A 22,877-nucleotide genomic window follows, 5' to 3' on the forward strand; every position below is an offset into this window, starting at 1 on the left:
TGTCATTCAGCAGGGGCTTAGCTGGAGAGGGGAAAACGCAAGCCAAAGTGTAATCTCCTGTCAGACGTTAAGAGTCTGAAGCACTAATGACACTCATAAAGCAGTAGAGATATGAGCTTCACTGCTAACAGATGACAGGAGTTCTCTTCTGGGTTCTCCTCAAAGGATAATTCCTATTAGGCACTCTCTGCACCAGATATGCTCTTTTGCTTTTTTTTAGTTACTGTTTAATGGGAGGCATGTGACTTTCTAAACTAACCTTGTGCATCAGTACATAAATCTAGGGCATTAGGTCAATTTTAAAACATCAAATCAAGCAGCAACTTAAATTTGGAGGGTGAAAGTTCGTATCTAAAGCAGTAGCTGACCCCAAAGAGACACTGAAACCTAGAGAAAGAGATCTGCAAAGGATACCCAGGGGTCATCCTTAACAGTTAAGGACTCTGCTCTTAGACATTGCTGTCTCAACCTTTTCTTTAAAACTATCTAAGGCTTTCCTCTTGGGATACATATTAAAGGGCTCTCCATTTTTAAATATCATAAAATTGTATTTATATACACTATGCATTGCATTGCACTATATACTGCAAATTAAGTTCTTGTAGTTTTCCTACTTTTCCATTTTTCCTCTATAAAGCTACTTGCAGCTTTGAAGCTTCTTTTCCCCTAAATAGAAGCTATGGGGAGTTGGAGCTGTTGTAAAGATTCCTCTGCAGTAAGCCGGAGGCACTGTGGGTGTTAGTGTGGAAGGTGCATTGATTAGAAATGCTCAGGAAAGTCAGAGCTTAACGGCGAGCTCCTCTGAGCTAACCAGATAATATAGAGACACATACAGATCTTTGAACTAGTCAGAGTTCAAAACAGATTAAAAGGTAGGGTGAGACTAATTTGGCCAAGTGGTGAGATCTGCGTTGGTCTAATAGTCACAGCTTCCTTTATCAAGAGCAGAGGGCAAAAAGCACCTTGCAGGCACTGTTCTTTTCTCCCTAAATCAAAAACCAAAACAGGCCACACAACCAACACCTCAAATGTTCATAATTTTCTCGTATAGCTAAAAGACTTAGTGCAACCAAAGCTCAGGGGAACCCAGATCTTAGAAGCTGGCATCTGTCTTGTGGCAATCTAAAAGTTAGGTGTGATGAATCCTCCTACTTCAGATGTGGTATGTGCACTAAGTTAAAAATATTTCCTTTTAAAAAGTGAGTAATTTGACTTTAGAGGCTGAGTGTGGTATTAACTTATGGAGCATGGCCAGTGGGGCCTATTGCAGCTGAATGATGACCTCTATAGGAGAAGATAAAAACTTTAGCACATAACTTGTATCTGATGTAATGTACCTCTCTGGACCGGGTATCCAGTTGTGAACACAAGGCTATGACTGCATAATAAACTAGATAAGGCCAGGACACTCTCTCTGACGCTGGAAATTGGGTTCAAGCAGGAAGATCTTGATGGTGCAAAACTGATTTCAACTCTTCTTTGTGGCAAAGAGTGGAAAATAATAATAAAAAAAGCATTACTAAATTCAAGAACAACATCCACTGCTCTCTTCTCTTCCACCAGGCCAGTCCTCTTATTGTAGAAGGCTGTCAGGTTGATCAGACATGATTTCTCCTGCATATATCCATGCTTACTACTCCCAGTCACCTTCTTGTCCTTTTTATGTTTGGAACTGATTTCCAGGACTCTGCTCCATCACCTCCCCAGGAACTGATGTGAGAAGATATTACTGCAAGGTGAAGGGAGGTTGCTCTTGTAGAAGGAGAATACTGCAATACAGGCTTGCAACAGTCATGATGTAAGACACGTCAAACGCCAGACTGGCTTGAGAGAACATTTCTGGAGAAAGAATATGACCAGTTTGGATGACACTACTGACTTTCCTGTTGGGGAACCATAGGGGAATAGGACCAGTTTGGATGACACTATTGACTTTCCTGTTGGGGAACCATAGGGTACAACAGGATCCTCTCCTACGGCTACACGAACAATACATCCCAGGGCTGTTGATCAAGGCTAATCAGGTCTTCCGGGCAACTGACAGCTCTCAGAGGCAGAGATATCATCGTTCAAGTCTCTGTTCCTGACAACTGTTGACACTCCAGCAATTCTTGATAGTTAATCCTAAAAGTGTGTCATATCTGGGGAATGGAGGAAATTCTTCCTCCCTTGCAACCTTCCTTTTCCTGGGGAGAAGACAAACTCAGAGGCCTATATTTTGAAAGAGAGAAACCTCATGAAGCTAGATCTAGGTCAGAGGTGCTCATAGCCACCTTTTCCCTCAGATGCTGTTGCCAGTTAATGCTCCCTTTTGAAGAAACCTTTCCCTTCTGAGCAGCTCTATATTTCCCCTCAGAAAGCATTGCAAGGACTGAATCAGGCAGGTAGTGGATGCTGCACCTCCGTTTTTGGTGCTGAATCTCCTGGGCCTGACACCAGCAGCTGAGTTTTAGGCAAGCATGTGATCTCCAGCAGCAGGTCTGGGACCATACTGCAAATTGTCATTTGCTTCAAGCTACAATTCCCTCTTGTTTGTTCTGGGGCTAGTATCACCTACAAGAGTACCCTGTTTGGATTGTGTTTGCAAGAGGAAAACTGCTCTCTGATTCACAGAATCATATAATCAATAAGGTTGGAAGGGACCTCTGGAGATCATCTAGTCCAACCTCCTTGCTCAAGCAGGGTCACCTAGAGCATGTTAGACATGGTTGCATCCAGGCGGACCTTGAAGATATCCACAGAAGGAGACTCCACAATCTCTCTGGGCAACCTAGTCCAGTGCTCTGTCACTCTCACAGGGAAGAAATTCCCCCTCACGGTGAGACGGAACTGCCTGTGCTTCAATTTCTGCCCATTGCCTCTTGTCCTGTCACATGGGACAACTGAAAAGAGTTTGTTCCCGTCCCCTTGACACCCTCCCTTCAGGGACTTGTACACATTGATCAGATCCCCCCTCAGTCTGCTCTTCCACAGGCTAAAGAGGCCCAGCTCTCGCAGCCGTTCCTCATAGGGCAGGTGCTCCAGCCCTCTGATCATCTTTGTAGCCCTATGCTGGACCCTCTCCAGTAGCTCCATGCCTCTCTTGTCCTGAGGAGCCCAGAACGGGACACAGTCCTCGAGATGAGGCCTCCCCGGGCTGAGGAGAGGGGCAGGATCACCTCCCTCCACCTGCTGGCAACAGTCATCCCAATGCATCCCAGGAGACCATTGGCCTGGGAGAGAGCCTACTCTTTTGCCAGATAGTCTGGGATGTTGTCAGGATCTCTGGAGCAAAGGCCAGGCCATTTTGCGTATGTGGAAGGTGTCCTGGAAAACAGTGCAGGGCTTACGTCCAGCTGTGTGCCAATTGGCCTGTTTCTACCCCACCTCCCCAAAGGAGACAGAAGGGCACAGTGCTTGTCCTGCCTTGCACATATTTGCAATTTAATTATTAACAAGGAATGAGTCAGGTGCTAACTTTTTAAATGAAGTGAGAGAGTGATTCTGGATTGCTTCCTGAGAGATGGGTGCCAGGTTACATCGGTGCGGTGTTTGAGAGCAAGCACTGCCCCTACCCACCTGTGCAAGACTCTTTGGCATTTTGGGAGGAAGCTGGGAGAGCTGGAGGTGTCTCCTGAAATGCAGTGGGAGTGGGAGTGCAACCCCGGCTCCATTCCCCTTGCCAGCTCGGTCCTGCTGAGTTCCTCCAGTGATTGCTATGAGCAGGGTAGAATTATCATAGGCATTGGTACAGGCTGTGAGTGTTTCCTCTCTCTTTTTCTTTCATTTTTTTTTCTCCTCAGTCTTATCCTTAAATGCAGAGAGATGTTCACGATATTTCATCTTGAATGTCTTGAGTTTTTGAGATTCTACTTCAGGCTAAAATCTTTGGCTCCTCCAAGGTCTGATAGGTGGTTTCTCTAGACATGTCTTGAACCAACTGAGCTTCTAGCAGAGTATTTACTAAGCTCAAATACTGCCCTGTGGTGTTTTACATAGTGTAGGAGTGAGAACTCATGCATTCTTTCAGTAGTATGAAAAAAATTTGGTTCTTGGTTGTCTCAGTAACAAACTTAGTAGATCAAGAACAATTCTTTTCAAATTTTCAGTGCTTCTTGTGTAAAGTGAACGAGATAAAATGGACTGAAGAATCGTTGGTCTGCCCGTTGGCCAATCTTTCTGTAAAATTGTGAGAGCTGTCTATGTTGGCTATGTCCACCCAACATAGGTGAGCTCTCAATTTTTTTCTAAATTGTCCCGGGAACATTTTTTGTCCTGGCCAACTAGTCATTCACCAGCTCTATTCCTGGACAAAGTTTTCAGGTACCCCTGGGCCAGCGTTTTTGATGCAAGCACCTGGTCTTGGAGGGAAGAAACCAGTGTACTGGCATCAATTCATTGACAGTGCTCACTGCGCAACTGGCATTGAGTCAAGAGAATGGATCTTATTTTCTGTTGATCTTAATGGGACAGATACAACTATATTAGGTTCTGAAAACATGCCACAGACTATTTTTGCAAGAAGCAAATTACAAGTATTGTGGTAGCAGGTTGGTCTGGGTAGAAGCCAAGTTGCGGTGGGAGCAACTGTATGTATGGAGTTTTTGTGAGTGCTTGTGTGTGGAGAGAAGGCCTTCCCACACTGAGACCACCTGAAACTTTCAGTCAGGACTGATTCACTCAGTAACCACTGAAAGCACAGCATTGGTTGCTGTTCCAAACAAGGCTGCATCCACAGAAGCCATTTTTATTCAAATACGATTAACTCGGTTTCATTCGGTGGAAAATCTTTTTTATTTTTCAAGGCTTCAGTTAATCTCACTAATATGCACGTTATCCTGAACTAGTTTTGGCTTCCGGATGTTGAATTTCCCCGTGTTTTCATTTGATCATCTCCTACATGTCTGCCCTGTAGTTCTGAATCAGGTCAACATCTAATGTTGTCTTGCTGAAGGCTGTACTGTGTGTGTGTATTCGGGATATTGTTGAAGGGTAAAATGTTTGAGGAACTATGAGCTGCCTAGGAGGTGAGGTAGAAGAAAGTTTCCGGGTCTCATTGTGCATTTCTGTGATCTGTACAATAACATTTGAGCCCTGAGACTGCTTCTTGGCCTCTTTCCTAGATTTTAGCCATCTAAAAGACAACTTTCCAGGCTAAACTAGTCTTCTACGATCTCTCTTTGTCAAAAAGGAAAGAAAGACCAATCTATAAATGATCAATAGGTTAGGTAGAGTAAATCTCCCTCTAGAAGGATCAGTCTTTTTTCTCGATTTTTTTGAGGGACCCTGAAGGACTAATTTCTCTGGAGCAGCATTTTTTTGCAGAGGAGAAAAATCAGTACTTGGTAGACAAGGTTCTAGGTTATTATCGAAAGAATATAAGACAGAACTGGAGAGCAGAACACTTTTATTTTTTTCTCTTTTGTTTTAACTAACTAAATATAACTATTTATTAACTAACTAAATATAACTATCAGAGCATCATTCTAAAAGATTTACTCACAGTGTGTAGTACTTTCTCACACAAGTATTACACTGTATTAAACACCTACAGTCACTGATATTACCCTAGTTGCTGCAGATGAATGAAAGACCTTTTGAATTCTCAAATAGGATTTTGAAGAATAAGATTTTTAGTCTCTCTACATATGCAAATTTTTCAAGTATTTTGACACTTTTTTTGTTAATTATGCACAAAATACTTATACAATTTTTACATATTCAACATAAACATATTCGTCATTCTTCATTTTTACAAAAAAATAATTGTTTGAAGGCTTTGTAAGAGTAAAAGATTCCTTCCAGCTAACAAAGTAGCAAACATTCAGTCCTTGCACATCTGCAAAAGAAAATATCTCAAATAGTGCAAAGTGTACTACAACAATCATGTATTGTCAGTCATAGATAAGAATCTGATGCACAAAGCAGTGGACAGCCTTGTCTAGTATTTTTGTTAAGTTTTTCAAATAAAAATATGTTAACAAAATAGAAAAAAATCTCCTGTGTTATTTCGTATGAGAGGAGGTTTCCCCTTAAATATAAGTAAGACTTGAAATAAGGTGCCAATACAAAAGTCTTGAAAGTTCGTTTACTGTAGCTTGTCCTTCAGAGAGCTTAGTGGTGGTTTTGTACATCTGAATAAAGTCTAGAGGCACTATAACCTTTTGTTAGTTCTTCGGCTCTTGTCCAATGCCTCTTGATGAAAAACATCATTTAGGTATGCACAGACGTGTGACTCAGCTTCCATTCACTATTATCTCATGGAACTTCAATTCCTCAATTTTTGTCTTGCTTAACTGGGCAGTTATTATAATCAGCACTTGTTTGTAATTAATTCATCCTAATTTAGCTTCAATTTTCTGTTTCTGCTTTGTCTTGTCTTAGGAGGAAGTGACTTCAAAGGTAGAGAGTCGCCACACAGATGTTCTCAACTCAAGTCTTTTGCAGTTTGAACATAGCTGCTTTCTGACCAGTCCTTAACAACACACACTTTTCCTTCGAGTAAACATTTTGTTCAGGTTATATATATACATATATTAACAGCTCTATCATCCACTTGTTAACATTGGCTTTAGCAAGACAGTATTACATAATATATATATATATATATTTTTTGTAGCTCCTACTGGATTCCCTTATTCTGTCTTTGAAATAGATTATTAATTCTGTGCCGATAATTAAATTTGTCACCAGTTCACTTTGTTCTCCTTTTAAATAAACATGGTAACAAAAAATCTTGTCACTCCTAGTGCCACTTAGCATATTTCCTCAATTGCTATAATCCATGTTTTGCAGTGAAAATTATATCAGCATTTTGTTTCCTGTCATTTAATCATTCTCTGATTTATAGTAGATTTTTTTCCCCAACCAACAATACGACATAGTTTCTTAAGAAGCCAATCTTGGATACTTTGATGAAAACCTTATTAGAATCCAAGTAAAAAATATCGATCCATTCCTTCATTACCATCTGCTTAATTACCTCTAAGCAGTTAAAGGTTGTGACTCTCACTCAGGAATCTTACAATTAAATAAGGTATCTTGTAAAGGCTTGAAATGTACAGATTATTTCAATGGCTGTATTGTCTCAGTGATGACAAATGGTAACATACAGATAACTTTCCAGAACAATTCATGCTTTTTTCTCATTTTAGATGATCAAGTATATCGGAAGGAACCAATTATTTCAACTGATCTTAGCATAATGACAACATACTCTAAAATAAAGCTTATTTTATACAAAAATATAGCTATCTACAGCTCCTTCTTGAAAATCAGGAGTGGTCAGGATGGTACTCAGATTTTATTTAACATTAAAAATTGAAACAGCACCATTAAGACGACAATTAAAATCTTTTTTTTTCCTACATCATGGCTTCAGATCTATTGTGCTCATCATGGTAGTTGGAATGAATTTCAGGTAGTTTCTCCTCTTCTGGAACCTGCCATAAAAACCAAAGAAGAGTTCAGCTGATGACACAGAGAACTCATTTTGTCCTTAGAAGAGATTAATGTGCGCTGCTGAGGTCATTTTCTTTATATGTATTACCTATTTATTAACAGTGACCCAGACTTACATCAGCCAGCAATTCTGAATTCTGAGGAATGAATTCAGGGTGTTCTTAATAAAAGAACACCCTAACATTCACTTTAACTACCAGTGTGCAAAAGTCCTATTTGGGCTTTTGAAGAGCTCTGAGGAAAAAAGATGTTCATCTCTAATGAAATTCAGAGGAAGTTGTATGCCAAATATAAATCTCTTTTCCTACTAAAGCTCACTTACTTTATTTCTGTGAGTAGTTCTACTGATACTACTGGACCTCCAACTGAGCACAGTTGTATTATCCCTGGTCAACACAGGGATAATTCAGTCATTCACACTCTGTGAATTCCTCAGTCACACTTCAAAATTTTCTTCTTCCTGCCATTTTTCAGCATGTATGTAAGAAAGCCTGTTTCAAGTCTTGTTGTAAACAATGCTTGTGACTCTTCCAAGGTCAAACAGCAAATGACTTGCACAGCTGCTCTTAAAAGGTGCTTTTTTTCTGATTGTCATCTCTACAGCTGATCTTTTGGCTCACAACTTCCCCTTAGACCACAAGTTTTCTCTGACTGAAAGCCAAATTGCATTGTTCCTGCAGAGACTTATTCATGAGAAATTTTGTAAATTCTCCTTTCGGGTTCACGATATTTTATTTACATGGAATTTATATCATGCCTTTTTGAGCTTGTCCTAGTATAAAATATAAGATTTTATTTTGCCTTTTTGAGCTCATCCTAGTATGAAAGACAAAATTCAAGTTGCTTGATTTAAGAATATATTGTCAGTCTGTATTGAAAGGAGATGCAGAAACTCTACAAACAGAACTCTGAGTTTCTTAGGTTAGCCAAGATGAAATGTGTGTTTGAGTTTGTGCATTCAATTGTAGTCATCTAAGTCAGAGATATGTGTGGGACTGAACTGATCAAATCTAGATGTCTGCAATGCAGAGCTCTACATCTCAAGTAGTCAATGAAGGGTCCATCACAATCATCAGAGGGGACTTTTAAGATCCTAATTCATATAACCCTAAAATAGATCTGAAATGATTCAAATGAATAGAAAAGCTATCTTTCTTTGAGTATAGAAGAAGTATTCAGATGTAGTTGTTTCTCATCCCTGTCTGTGTTCATGTTTAAACCAATAGTGCCAAGAGGCAGATCTTCTAAGCAATAACCTCAATGGTCGGATCACTCAATCAGGAAGCAGAAGAGCTCAGTATAAGGGAGACTGTCCCTATAAATACTGAATGTATCTTCTAAATTTCATTTGGTAGGAAATTTTAGATGACACTAGAAAAGCAGCTAAGACTCTTCCTAAATACATTCCTAAACATCATCAAGGAAGAAGGAACCTGCAGAGCAAGCAATTAAATGGAGTGAAAGTAATTCTAGTTTCAATTCGTTGATTGTATTTCTACTTTATGCTCAAGACTAGTCTAATGTGAAAGATATGACTAGGTAAGAAGTCCAGAAAGATCCTGAAGGCCTGATGATGTCAAAGCCTGAGGCAAGGCAGTGGTTTCAAAGTTGACTTGTGTGTGTAAATGATCCTTTCTATTTTAACGAAGGGTCATGCTGTGTCCCCACAAATCCCAGCAGAGCAGGACTGTAGAGTGCGGTGCATCTTCCTGTACAACAAAATTGAAGCTTCTCCATCAGGATCATTTTCCAGCTATGGATTATATCTTACCTCCCAATAAACAGAGTCATCAAAGCAATTCTGATCAGATGCTTGTCCCAAGAAGGGCAGCTTTAGAATGCCACCTGCAGGAAAATGGATATCAGAGGTTAAAAAATGGACATTGTGCCCCAAAAGATGTTTCTCAGAGGTGCCCTGGGGAGTCATGTAAGTTCTTTGTTGTTTTTTCTAGTCTACAGAAATGTGCAGCCCTCCTGGGATATCATGCCTCTTATTATCAGAGGTGATGCATGTTGCTGCATGCTGACATTGATGAGAGCTTGTTTTTAGCTGCACAAGTCCTTTCTAGATTTCATCCCTGATTTTACTGTTTCAGTTTGAACTTTTGTTTGGAAAGTATCCATTTTTTCCCCCTCAGGAATGATGCTGTGACCTGGGATATGTCCTCAAGCAATCTTCCCAAGTATAATCAAGTTACCAGCTTTTGGACATCATATATAGCAGCTACACAGTACCGGTTTGTCTGAGATCGGTGGCTCAGATTATAGAATTTTCCCTTTACTCTACACATACCAGAGTACCTACAGGGATCCTCCATCAGACTAAGAAATCCTCAGCTGAAGTCTAGCTTTTAGGAGAATACATTCTAGTGGTTTAGAGTTACCAATATTGAGCCAGAAGGAACCACTATATCATCTCAGTTGATTCTTCTCTGCATATAAGGCACAAGAGATGTGAATCACATGCAGAAATCCAGTTGCCTTTGGGCATGGGCCAGGCATGGGCCCCTTGTAAATCCGGTGTCATATTTACCAGCCTAATATAGATAAATCAAATCTTTGATTTTTTCCCCTGAAATTGCTGACACATGGAAGTTTTCCTTAGGCACATCTCTAAATTCACATTACTTTCGACTGACAAATACGTTGTACTGACCTGTCAATATTCCACCTGCCAGTGCAATTCCAATCGTGCTGCCCAGGGCAGCAGCCTGCATGCTAGGTGTAAAGTGGACAGTTGCCCTGAAAAAGACAGAAAAGTAAACCACAGACAACTAAAAATTGTTCCATCTTGAGGTAGAGCTTTTGGCTTACAGCTCTGTTTGTGTTTGCTCTCTGCCGGACAGGATGACTCATATGCAGAGTTTTAACCTAAAACAAGACTGAAATAAGATCAGTCTCACATGTTTTATGCCTTGGCCACAGCACTGATAAGTTCTTTGAAATGGTTGTTAGTATCTTATAAGCCTTCTGGGAATGTTCCCCTTTGTGAAAAAGACCACCATTTCATCTTCCCGTAGCCTTCTTTGTAAAAGAGTAGAAATAGCCCATTTTGTCAATTGATCTTTTTCTTGGATATCTTACAGCTACCAGCAGTGCAATTGTAGAATCATGATAATGATTCTATTACTTTCGAAGTGCTGTGCTTGAGTTGTTGCTTTCTATGATTCTTTTAATTTTTACCCAAACTGTTAATTTGGAACAAACTTGGCATAGAAACAGTATATTAAAGGCAGGATACCAAGAAGAATTGGATTTAAACCAGAAAATCATGTCTGGCATCAAAGCAAAGGTGCATTTTGTGAAAATAAATCATAATTAGATCCAAGGAAGAGAGAAAAAAAATTAGAATAAGCCTTCACTAAAAGAAACCTCTTTCTCTCTTCTCTCTATAACCTACCTGATTTCTGTTCTCACTGCAGTTACGATGATGCCTGCAATACCTCCCATTATTCCAGGTAAACCATGTAAATTATGGACTCCACAAGTGTCTTGAATGTTCAGCTTGGAGGCCATAAAAGGCTGAAATGAGAGGAAACACAAAGTTTATAGTGAATTTATAGTCTTCCATTCTCTGTAGACCACTAGGCAGAAGAAATAAGCAGAGAAGAACAAGTAAACATGTTTCGTGTACATGGGTGAAGTTTGGCTATAAAACTTGCTATCTTCCCCTTCATTGTGAAACTATATACGTGGAGAAAACTGAGTAGCTAAGTATAACGGTACAAATGTACAATGTGCCATCGTAAGCGTAGTGGTGCAAAACATGGCAGTTCTGAGATGTTGCTGATCTTTTCAGCCACTGTAACAAAAACTTAACGGAGTGGTTAATATATATTTGCTTGTTCTGAGACTACTAGTCACTAATTTTCTTCCAGAATGTTTCTCCGTTAGGAAATGCCAGTTTGTTGAAATCAAAACAAGCAGCACTCCCAAAATGGAGAGTTTTAGTCAGAATATTTTGTTTCCACATTTTGCATATGAAACACTTCCATTTTGGACTTCAAAATTATTTTCCATTACAGATTTATTTAGAAATCTTAAAACATTGAAATTCAATTAATGCTGTTTCAGTGTTAATCTGAGACACAGTTTTGTTGGTGGAGGTTGCTTGGGAAAAATGGGCTTGGAACAATCATTCAAGATGATTCACAAGCATATATTTAAGTCACACTGATTTTAAAATAGGTTAACTAGTACATGCAGTCTATAGAGTATAGGCTGGTTACTAAAATTCCTTTCTAGTAAACCAATGAAGCGATAAAGAGAGCAGGGGCAGATCTTAAATACTTACAGTCAAGAACTTGAACCCAAGGACAGAGATGATCCCAGCAATGCTCCCAATGACCATTGCAGAAAAAGGGTAGATTAACAAGTCAGCACAGGTACCCACTGCTACACCTCCTGCCAGGGTGGCATTTTGAATGAGAACCTGCACAGAATATACAGCCGTGAAGATGATATATGTAGAATAGAGACTTTTGGGGCGTCTGAATGACTTTTAAGCCTTGCTTGCATTTTTTTTTTTTTTAATTTCATTAGAAATAAATTGTCCACTGAAGGTTGAATAGGAATTTAAAATGTGCCTCCCTATTACTCTTTCTGGATTTGATTCGAAACGACTCTGAGACAGTTTAATCTGGGTCTACTATGGGCCTGTCCCACTTCCTGGCTTCTGACAGCAGAATCCCCACCCTTTCTCTGTGAAGTTACTGAAGTTCATCCAAACTCTTACTAAGCCAGGCTGAACTAGCAAGAACTGCATCCCACAACAGCAACAAATTCTGAAAAGTCGTTGAACTGGATCAGTTCACACTGGGCTTAGAGGAGCACTGCAGCAGTACAAAGTAGTGGGTGAAAACATAAGGATTTTAGGGCAAAAGAGGGAAACATAGGATCCTGGCATCTCCAGTCTTGTCTGGCTTTGGCTGTTGCGCAGCTGAACTCTTAGACTATCACAGAATAGGTCAGTGCCTTCAGAGAATTATTTTAGCTATTTAAATACAATAATTAATGTAAGAACTTCTTAGGAATAAGACCTTCAAATACACCTGAACTTTGGAGTAATATGCCTATGGCTTTTGTCTGCAGCTGGTTCTGTGGACAAGAGAAGACAAGGGAGCAGGACCATTGCTATAATATCTGAGAGCACTGGGGTTCTCCAGATGAACTGATCCCATTGAGGAAGCGTATACAAGGAGGGATGACTCAAAGTCCAATCTAACACTGTGTCTTTTAGAAGCATAATAGTCCTGATTTTGCCCACACGGTGAGCAAAGGCTCCAGACAGCTCACAGATGCTGGAAATCTACAGTATTATTCCTACTTTAGAGGAGTGACCCAATTTAACGGAGGGCTTTGCATGATTCTTACCATACTGAATTTGCCTCTGTGGTCCACCAGGCTGGAGAGGGCAAATGTTACGACAGTACATGCAGCAAGAGAGTAGTAAGTGTTGATAATTGCTTTAGTCTGGTACTCTTGGTCATCTACAACGGCAGAGTTAAAACTGGGCCAAAACAGCCAAAGGAATAGGGTGCCTGGACGAATATAAGACAAAACCAAACAAAGATTGCTCAGTCATAAGGGGTATTTTAATGCAAAAGATTCAATGCAAAAGACCTGCCTAAAAAAAAAAAAAAAAAAAAAGACTCCAGAACTGTATGCAGAAAATGGATGCAGCATAACAACAGGCAATCTTAAAAACAAACTGAAAGAACAGCTAGACAACTAAACAGAGCTCACTATTACTTCCCTGTGTTTCTTCTACTTACCAATCATGGCAAATATGTCAGAGTGGTAGGTTGATTCTTCATTTTCATGTTTCTTTTTCAAGCCAGGACGATACAAGACTAGGGCTACAGCCAAACCAAAATAAGCTCCAAAAGCATGGATAGTCATTGAGGCTCCAGCATCTGTGGCCTGCAACAGGGGTCCAGAACAATATCACAGATTTTAAAGAGAGGAAGAATGAGATTCTGGTGAATGAGAAGTCTGGATGACTCTGGTGATTTATTTTCTACAGCAGAGAGTAGAACGTGTAAACTGAAAATATTACAAAGTGAAAAATTGTCACTAATAAGAATGTGTTTGACACTATAACAACAAATCAGAATTCATGAGAGACGCTTTTCTACTGATCATCTTTTTTAGTATGGTGTTCAAAATGTTTCACGATTCTTTTGTCTAATAGCGCTGGATGTAGAATTCTTGATCACTGGTGAAGGATCACAATAGATTTTATGAGTGAATGTAGTAAAAAGTGAAACAGATCTGAAAATCCTTCAAATCTGAGCTGTTAGATTTCAGCTGGGATAAGGCATGCTTTACTCAAGTGCCTCTCCAGCTTAAAAATGCAACATTCCTTGGTTAGGCTTGGCTTTACTCTAAGAACGGTATTTACCTGTTTACTCAGCTAACGGAGATACAGCAAAAAATAAGATATTTTAACATCAAGGAAAGAATATTCAAAGATTTCTATAATCAAAATCAAAGGAATAGATATCAGAAGATCTTTAAATATGGACACCAGGTTGCTTTTAGGTTTCCTGGCCACATACATCTGTATTTCCCGTAACACTTTCTTTTAATAATTGGATGATACTCTTACTTTCAAAAACATTTTTCAAATATACACTTAAAATTGCAAATGTTTTACGTGCCCTGTGGCATTTGAGACAGCACAGGGTGCTTATGCTTGAGCAGCTGAGGCCAACACATATGCTCAGGTGCTGAAGAGTGAATTGAAGGAGACAGAAATGGGCCCAGATATGCAGTCATCTTTTACAAGCGTGACACTTTTCTACCTATCAGCCGAGATGCTGTAGCTGTCTGTACATACACTTTCAGTCCAAATGGGCTATGAAGTTAAATAATGTTGGCTTAAACTTCTTTTTGATCTCTGGAACTGAGATTCCAGCAAAGCCACGTTACCTTGCATCTGGAGAGAAACAAAAATACAGATAGAGGCCTTCTGCTTAGGGCAGTTTGAGGCTGATGGTAGTAAGTTGTTAGGTTGCCATAGCTTAATTGTGTTTTTTGGCCCAAATATATCATATAGACAGAAGCAGTATTTTAAGCTGAGGTAAAGTAGTGAAATATCTGAACAGGAGAAGCTGAACTGAGGAAGAAGAGCAAAGATTTGGGGAATCCTAAGTGAGAGGAGATAGGTGGCTGTGAAAGACATACCGCTCCATATAGATTAGCATTTGTTATAACCAGAGGACAATTATTTCTAAATACTTGTACCTGAAATATTTCTTTAACTAGATGTTCATTGCATGCAAAGATTGTGATCTCCAAAATTGTCAAGATCAGCATCTGAACTGGACTTGTTTTCCCCAGGACAGCTCCAAATGATATTAAAGCAGTTGCTGTACTGAAGTCTGCATTTATTATGCTGAAGTTAAGAAAATAAATAATAACAAACCAAAAGAAAAAAAGAAAAAAAAAACATGCAGAAAGAGAAAAAAATCACTTTTCTGGAAATAAAGATAGACCAAAACTTATCATATCAGGAAAATGATAAAGTTTTAACACTTGAGATTTAAAACTATTAGGATATATCTACTTCAACTATATTAATGTGTAGTTAGTTGAAATTACAAAAATTCACATGAAACTCGTATCAAGGATGTCCAGGGATATTTCTAACCTTTTTCTTTCTTTTTTTTGCCGTTCATTTATTTATTTATTTTGCTTGAATACCAAAGGTAAAAAGGAACTTCTGGTTTTGTTTGGATGGTTTAACTCTTTTCAAAAGCCTTATTTGCCTTTCTGACATGGTGCATCATGGTTACACAAGTTGATGTCAGGAAGGAGCAGTGATAACAGATTATGGGGAATGGCAAAGGTAAATGAAAAAACAAATTTGTCAAAGACCTCGAGGACGGAGAGACACTAGCTACGGCTCCCTCATCAAAGGGTTATCTGCTCTAAGCATGATGTTTATGCCATAATTTCTCCAGAAGCAGGAGCAAACTTCACATGTAGATAAACACACTGGTCCAACAATTCCTCTGTGACCCCATGTACCATGGGAGGACTGACCCTTTTGTGCTTGCTGGATACAGGAGAGATCTGGAGAGCTGCTGGTGCTGTGCTGGTGAGGGAAATATTAAAACTTCTAGGGCTTCAGAGATTCAGTGGGGTCTCTACATGGCATATGGGCCACCTATAGCTCATGACCCAAGTTTCACCCTGTTTTCCCTTGACCCAAAGCACTAGTGTTGTCTCTTGTGAGATGAAAAACTGATGAATACTGAGAGATGGCCAGTAATACTCCACCAAATTTCAGTGAGCTCAGAAGTCTGATCTCACAGCTGTTGTAGTTTTATGTCTTTTCCTGGTATCTTAAGGGAGAGATTGTAAAATTTGGAAATGTCACACATACCTTTTGATATTAACATCAATTTTCCCTACTTTCTTGTGCCAAAATCCTTGCGATAGGGTGCCCCACTGGAGACCCAGGGCAGCAATGAGCATGTTGATACCAACACTGCTGAATCCATATTTCTTCAGAAAGGTCATCAGGAAACCAAATCCAACAAATATCATCACATGGACATCCTGAAAGACTTAAGAGGGAAAAAAAAATCTATGTAAACAGGGACTATAGATGGAGGAAAGGTTTAATAGAAAAGAATTATATAATATTATATTATATAAATGGCTCATATTGGCTTATATTGCCAATATGAGCCATTCATCCACATTTGATGACAAGTCTACTTGTAGATTGAATGTTTTGAAAATTTATGACCCAGTATCAGTTTATTACTAGTTACATCATTATGCAAAGAACACTAGTTCTATACCTAAACTAGCAAATTTAACGTACTTGGAAGTGTTCTCTGGGTCTGAGGCTATCCAGAATATCAAAGCTTCATATCCATACAAAAAATTCTTTTCCCTTCAGATCAGGGTTGTCATCTCCAATGCATTTTGGTCTAACTCAAAAAATGTGCATTGGAATTATTTAGAAGCATGTTAGTTGCCCGCTACAGTGGCATGCCTGTGATTTCAAACAATTTATTCTACAGAAAATTGATTCTAATTTCTTTACATGGGCAATTGTAATTTACTGGTTTAGAAACTGCCTTTAAGAACTATGCTAATAGAGCATATACTTATCGATCCTTCAAACACTTCTAAATGTTAAATTATGTCTAATTCTTTTAATTACTTTTTTTTTGAAGTTAATTTTTTAAATTTTCAGGCTTTTTAATATAAACTGAATTTATAATTACAACATGGATATTATATTATTTTATATTTTAAAATAAGTTGTTATTCTGAAGTGTTTAATGTGATGTAATGATCTCTGCACCTACCAGATCTGAGTTCTGTAAGTAAGATTTTTTTTTCTGATTTTGTTGTTAGGAAGAACCTCAGTAGAGAAAAACTCATTATTTTCATTTCTCTCTCATTGGGCCTTAGACGCAAATATGTAGGAAAAACTGAGACATTGACCTAGTAAATATAGCATTTGGCTTGAAATATTTGCCAGTTGTGGTATTTTCATGTTTCCTGTAGTTTTGCTATATGCATTGCCATCTTTAGCCATAAGAGGGCCCAAAAGTATAATAAACTACTGGAGATTCCTAATAAACTTTATTATATTTACATTGTCTTATGCTAGTTCTGACATTGCACTGAAATGCACGCATGCATGCAAACAAGAATTTTTACACAGGGTTGCACACTTTTAAGAATTAGGGTCTAAATGCACAGACATTCCCATCATTTTGCTTCCTCTTTGGACTGGATTTTTCACATGTATTTACTGACTTCGATAATAGCCAGTGATGTGACTTCCTGAGACTCCTGCAGTTCACTGGTGTCTCCTTGTTTCCCATCGGGCTACTCAATTTCCAAAACTACTTACCAAAATTTTCTATTGTACTTACTACTTATTTTAAGAGCTATACAGCCAGCTTATCTCCCCTATTTGGACTGCTGCTCCTTTGATACATTTGCAAATTTTGTGTCTCAAAACTGAGTGAAAATAATCATCTTGCTTACATTTCCACATACTTATTTCTTTGCTTTAAAGAACCTTGCAAGAAACTGAAAAAATATGTCTTGGGACAATATAAACCATACTTAAAAAAACCTTCCTGATTTTGGCACCACCAAAATTTGTATGCAGTCAAGAATGTAAACTAGTGTAGTGAACACAAGTGCTCAACAATAGTGCCTAAAGGCCCCATTATTTTGAGGGTGTGGACACTACCTGCAGCTACCCTGGTGTCTGCTGGCAGCCCGGTGCTCAGCAGTTTAGTTGAGTCATAGGCTTGCAAGTGAGACAAAAATACGGTGCAGGGTCACATGAAAAAAGATCTGAAATAAATAATCAGAGATTCCAGCCACCCCTGTTTTTGAAGGATATGTGAAAACTGTATGCCTGAAAACCTCTTTCTCCACTTTTTAAAATAATTTTCTACCAGTGACTCTTCACCCAATAATGTGTAGGGTCAGCACATTTGCATATCAGAAATGGCCTAGTTTATTGGACTGACACTCGTAAAACTATTCTATAAAAGGCCCGTTAATGGTGTCAAACAAATGCAGAACTAGAGGGAAAATCTATAAAAGAAGCAGCTTCCACAAAAGTAGCCTTTTTGTTTGGCTATAGCAGAAACAAATGGAAACGTACTGAATAAACTACTAGCATAAAAAGTTACCAAGAGATATCGGACTTCAACCATTTTTAGTTTATATCACAAATGAGTTTCATGTACAAAAATGAGGGGTACATTTGAAAATGACTCTCTGCTTGTCTTTTTAGACTCTGAATTAACCTAGGTTATGAACTTTCCAGTGAACCCTAAGGAACAACCTGATCTGTAGTTGTTCAGCATATTATTTTCTCTTGTTTGTAAAATGCTGGTTAAGTTATTGCAGACAAAATAAATTGCTCTCATCAAAAAAATGCCACTCATCTTTACAACAATGCAACAAATCACGCCTAGATTGGTAAAAGATGTTTTTCTGCTTAAATAATCTGACAGTAAATATGAACTAAAGAGCAGTTTTCAAAAGCACTCTTTTTTAAAGAGCAGTAGGCCTAGAATGGTTTCAAATCATGGAGAAAACAGCACAATATGAAATAAGCTGTTTCAATGACTAACTGTGCTAAATAAAATATAGCACTTCTATTCTGTGAGACAGGAAGGGAGAGACTGGGAAAACACTCCAGCTAATCCTGGACAAAACTAATGCACACGATTCTGCCAAGCTGCTCAAAGCCAATGTATTAATTTCACTGCAAGGTCTCCGCATAATGGTCAGTCTCAATGCAAAGATGTTTGTGGAATCTAGGATTATTCTTAAACTGTAATTTTGCTCTGTCTGAAGAAAGCCTTACAACCCAGAATAAGTATGGCACGGAAACCTTTCTGAGCCATGGGACATGAATCGGACACAGAACATTACATCCTGGACGCCAATACTGCAGAAACCACCTGGGAGTACTTGCAAAACTGTTGCACACATTTTTCCTCCCATTTCACTGGTAGACCACAGATAAAGTTGTCCATTCAATTCACCATTCCTGTGTTGGATTCTCTGGAAGCATATACAATGCAAAGCTGGGAATGATCTCAGCTCAGACCTCCTTATCTGGGTGCAAAGCTATGGTGGCTTCAATTATTTTTTCATCTTTCTAAGGAATAAATCCAAAAATACTGAAACAGTTTGGGTCCATGGCACTAAGGTATTTAAGGCATACGAAAACAGGCCTTGCATCACAGATCTGGCAATATAAATAGGATGAAGCACCTAAATCTACCATAGAATGAGGAACAGATGAAGTTACCATCCCAGGGTTGCCTGAAGAGAGCATGTGAAGCAGGTTAGACCCATCATTTTGTGAACTCATGGAAAATCCAGACTCAAAATATGTTTCAGTACTACTATACTATCATAGTTTAAACTTTTGGCCAGATACTCCTGCAAACTCTACACTTTTATGTGTATTTTGTAGAGAGGAATTTTTGAGATAAGATGGTCTAAAAGTAAAAGCACAGGTATCAGGAAATACTACTTCTTTTTTTTTTCCATTTCTTTACTGTGAATGGGATACATCTAATCTTAGGTGAGCACCAAAAAGTCCAACATTATATCTAGTGTTTACTTATTTTATACCCAAACTGGTAAATCAAAGACCTGTTTGTTCCCGAGCCAAAGAGCAAATGACATGGCTTAACTCACAGCAACGCAACCAAATACTCTTCCATCCCAAAGCATTATTCTCACGTGTGCCACATGTTGGGAATAGCCCCTGATCGATGCAATGCCTAAAGCAATGGCTCCGAGGCATGATGGAGATCAGGGTGCTGGTTTCCATGAGCCAAAATCATGCCAGAAACTTCTAAACAGTTTAGTAGTGTGGACAACTGGAGGACAGTGTGCCAGCATAACATAGTCATACACTGCCTGTGAGGGGTAAAAGATGAAGGTGGAGAGAGACAGAGACAGGGCAGTTTTTCCCATGTGTCTCACACCGGTCTTAGGGAAGGAAAGACTGTATAGATGATCCCTAACTGAATAGCTTGCATTTCAAGGCTTATTTTTCAGAGTTAACATTTGATGAGAAGAATCCTTTCTTCCACAAGCTGAATGAGGCTCCTGCCCTTTCTCTGCCCTCCTTTTAAAGTAGAGATATTAAATAGATGTTAAATAGATGTTGTGCTCCACACAAGGGCAGGCTACCTCAGGAGCCTCCCAAGAAACACAGTACCCGTGGTGCTTCTGGACAGAAAGCCTCAGTCCAGAAGACTCCAGAAGACTCACAGTTTAAAAAGAAATGTGCTGCACCTAATTCTTAAAAGTGTGCAACCCGGGCACCTTCCTTGGTAAGAGGGTATCCAAGAAAGTGCAGAGTACCAGAGCCAAAAGCAGTGCTATTTCACCTGGAGAAGGTTGTTCTGGCAGATCAGATAGCTCTTAACTTGAATCTGAGGGATACATGGCCTAGATAACACCCTCATGGCTTCCCAAATTATACCAGGAGGTATAAAAATGCCAAAAGTGTTTTTGCCAGGATGCCAAAAACACTATTATTCTGTCACTTGTTTTGGGGAAGAGGTTGAGATTGCTGGAGAGGTGTTTTAGGCTATAGCAGCATTAGTAAAATTAAAGTACCACTGTGCAACAATCATTTGTACAGTTAAACTGTTAGCAGAGCCCTTGGCATGGTTTTGACCTAAGCTATCAACCACTGTCCCAGGCTACTGTGGACCAGTGACCATCCCCAACAAGATGTCGGGACGTAGCCACCTGGTTTAGGAGCTGAGATAGTTCAATATGATGGACATAGCCAGGCAGTGCCTTAGACAAAGAATAAGCTCTGGCACATAGTATATATGTGACTAAAAGTAAGTTAATAGGCAGTGCAAAATTCATCTCTCAGAGACATTGCTACATTACAATGGAGTTGCCCAAATGCAGGTAATTGGCCCTTGAAATTCATAGCTGGCTTGCCTCTGGAGCTGAATAAATCCCTTTATTCACTGTTTGCTCAGGTGGGCAATATTCTGTGTAAGGATACACTGTGTATGACTAATGAGGTGTGAATGAGGTGTAAAAGAGCAATACATACATGTGTACTACATACAGGCTAGACATTCTGTATCTTTATGATAATCATTAAGAGGATTCCAGTCAAGCCTACAAATTTTTATAATATCAGAGCCCAGAAGAAGAATAACAAACTTTCATTAGTGTAAGAAAGACACAGGATATTCCTCTGCAAACTTCTGCTATTTATTCACAGGGGCCCGCTCTTTGCATAAGAAGGGAAGGGTGAGAGAAGTCAGCATCTACTTCTCATGCCAAAAGCATTCTCCCTAGACTCCATCGCAGTCCAGAACAACAGATCAACAAGTACATTTACAGAGGGAATATTACTACTGTCCAAACATCACATCTGAGCCATTGGTTTGGAGGAGTTTCTCCACCTTGTGCCAAAAGCTATTGGTTTCATGTAGTCCTCTTTCTGCAAGTACATTTTTTAACAGTGAATATGCTGCCTATTTTCACATTATGATAAAATGACTTTTTGAAACCTGGTCAATATTAATGGCAGGTTCTATTCATTTTCTTCATTTAATACAGTAATCAGAATAGAAGTTCTGGCAAGGAGCACTGTTGTTCGTCTCTGGAAAATGTTAGAACTATTCCAAGAAACTCAGATTTCTCCAAGTTTCAACCTGCTAGACAAACACTTATACAAAAAAGACTTTTCTCCTGGTACAGCTTAACTTCTCCACAGTTAATTACTTTCAGAATATATGTGCTCAACTTGAATTTAGCTTTCAGATCTGTTGCTTTCATACCCCAGAAAAAGTTTGTCCCAAAGTCTGCCTTTCTTTTGCAGTTATATTGTTTCATCTCATAAGTTATATCCGTTTTGTTCAGAAACCTTGCTTTGGATTATTTTAAAGAACTCCTAACTACTATAAACGTTAGATAGCAATACTTACATGGGTATATAGTATTCTGGGAGCCATCACTGCTGTCATATTCCACAAATAAACTGAACAAAACAATGATGATCACTTCCAGAAGAAGAGCCAGGATGGAGAACTTGAACCTCATGTTGGTGTCCAGGGCTGAAGGCATTGCAGGACAGCAGAAGGCTGTGAGAGCCTGATAAAGAGAGGGCTGCCTAATTCAGTGGATCTGGGTGATATAGCAAGAGAGAGCCAAGCAAATGCACTGTCACACCCACTATGGGAGGGAAATAGTATAGGTCAATATAGCAATTGCTGTTCCTCGGGCTATTTCTCTGTATGAAATGCTAGCTTACAAATTTTTCAGTTTGGAGTACAAAATTATTTTTCATGCGCTATGAAATGTGGATAATCCTCTATCGCTTGACAATATGATAAGGAAGCAAAGTGAATTTGTTTCAGTAAACTGCGGAATCATATGTTCTTTCTATTACACAGTGAATGAAATATGCATAAATACAGCGCAAGTTCTCAAAGTGAACTGTTGTTGAAAAAGAAAATAATTATACTTCCTAAAAAGATGGAAGGATGTTCCTGACTTAAAAAATAAACTTGTATATTATTAAAATGAGAAACTTGAAAAAAAAAAGTAGCTGGTTTTCTTTTTTTCTTTTTTTTTTTCATCTCTCCTAATTCAGAAAATGAGAACAGATCAGAGACCAAAGTTTTTAAACGGTTTTAAAATATTCAGTTTCTAAAAATTCCAGTGAGTAAGGAGCAAATTAAATTTCACTAAGATTAATCAGAGAATGATTACTTATTCTTGAGTATTCAGATGGCTTGCCAAACTTTTTGTAGAATTTTAAAAGTTTTGTGGATTTTCGGATAAGCTATTTTATTGCTATAATACTGCATACCTTTCCATTTGTTAATTTAGCATGCAGAAGATGAGACTAAGCATGTTTAAACATCATCAATATA

The 22,877-nt window shown here is 38.8% G+C and overlaps 1 protein-coding gene across 1 annotated transcript; it reads right to left on the bottom strand.

Moving 5' to 3' along the window:
• Positions 1-7,263: 7,263 nt before the first annotated feature.
• On the bottom strand, positions 7,264-22,088 carry RHAG (Rh associated glycoprotein). The gene is made up of 10 exons (XM_062573272.1): positions 21,927-22,088; positions 15,833-16,016; positions 14,689-14,839; positions 13,215-13,362; positions 12,814-12,980; positions 11,735-11,872; positions 10,841-10,962; positions 10,097-10,182; positions 9,212-9,285; positions 7,264-7,421 (listed from the first exon to the last, which is right to left on the bottom strand). The coding sequence occupies exons 1-10, from the start codon at positions 22,063-22,065 to the stop codon at positions 7,344-7,346; spliced, it is 1,287 nt and encodes a 428-aa protein (XP_062429256.1). The 5' UTR covers positions 22,066-22,088; the 3' UTR covers positions 7,264-7,343.
• Positions 22,089-22,877: the final 789 nt, after the last annotated feature.

Source organism: Rhea pennata, chromosome 3 (genome assembly GCF_028389875.1).
Source record: "Rhea pennata isolate bPtePen1 chromosome 3, bPtePen1.pri, whole genome shotgun sequence".
Classification (NCBI taxonomy): domain Eukaryota; kingdom Metazoa; phylum Chordata; class Aves; order Rheiformes; family Rheidae; genus Rhea; species Rhea pennata.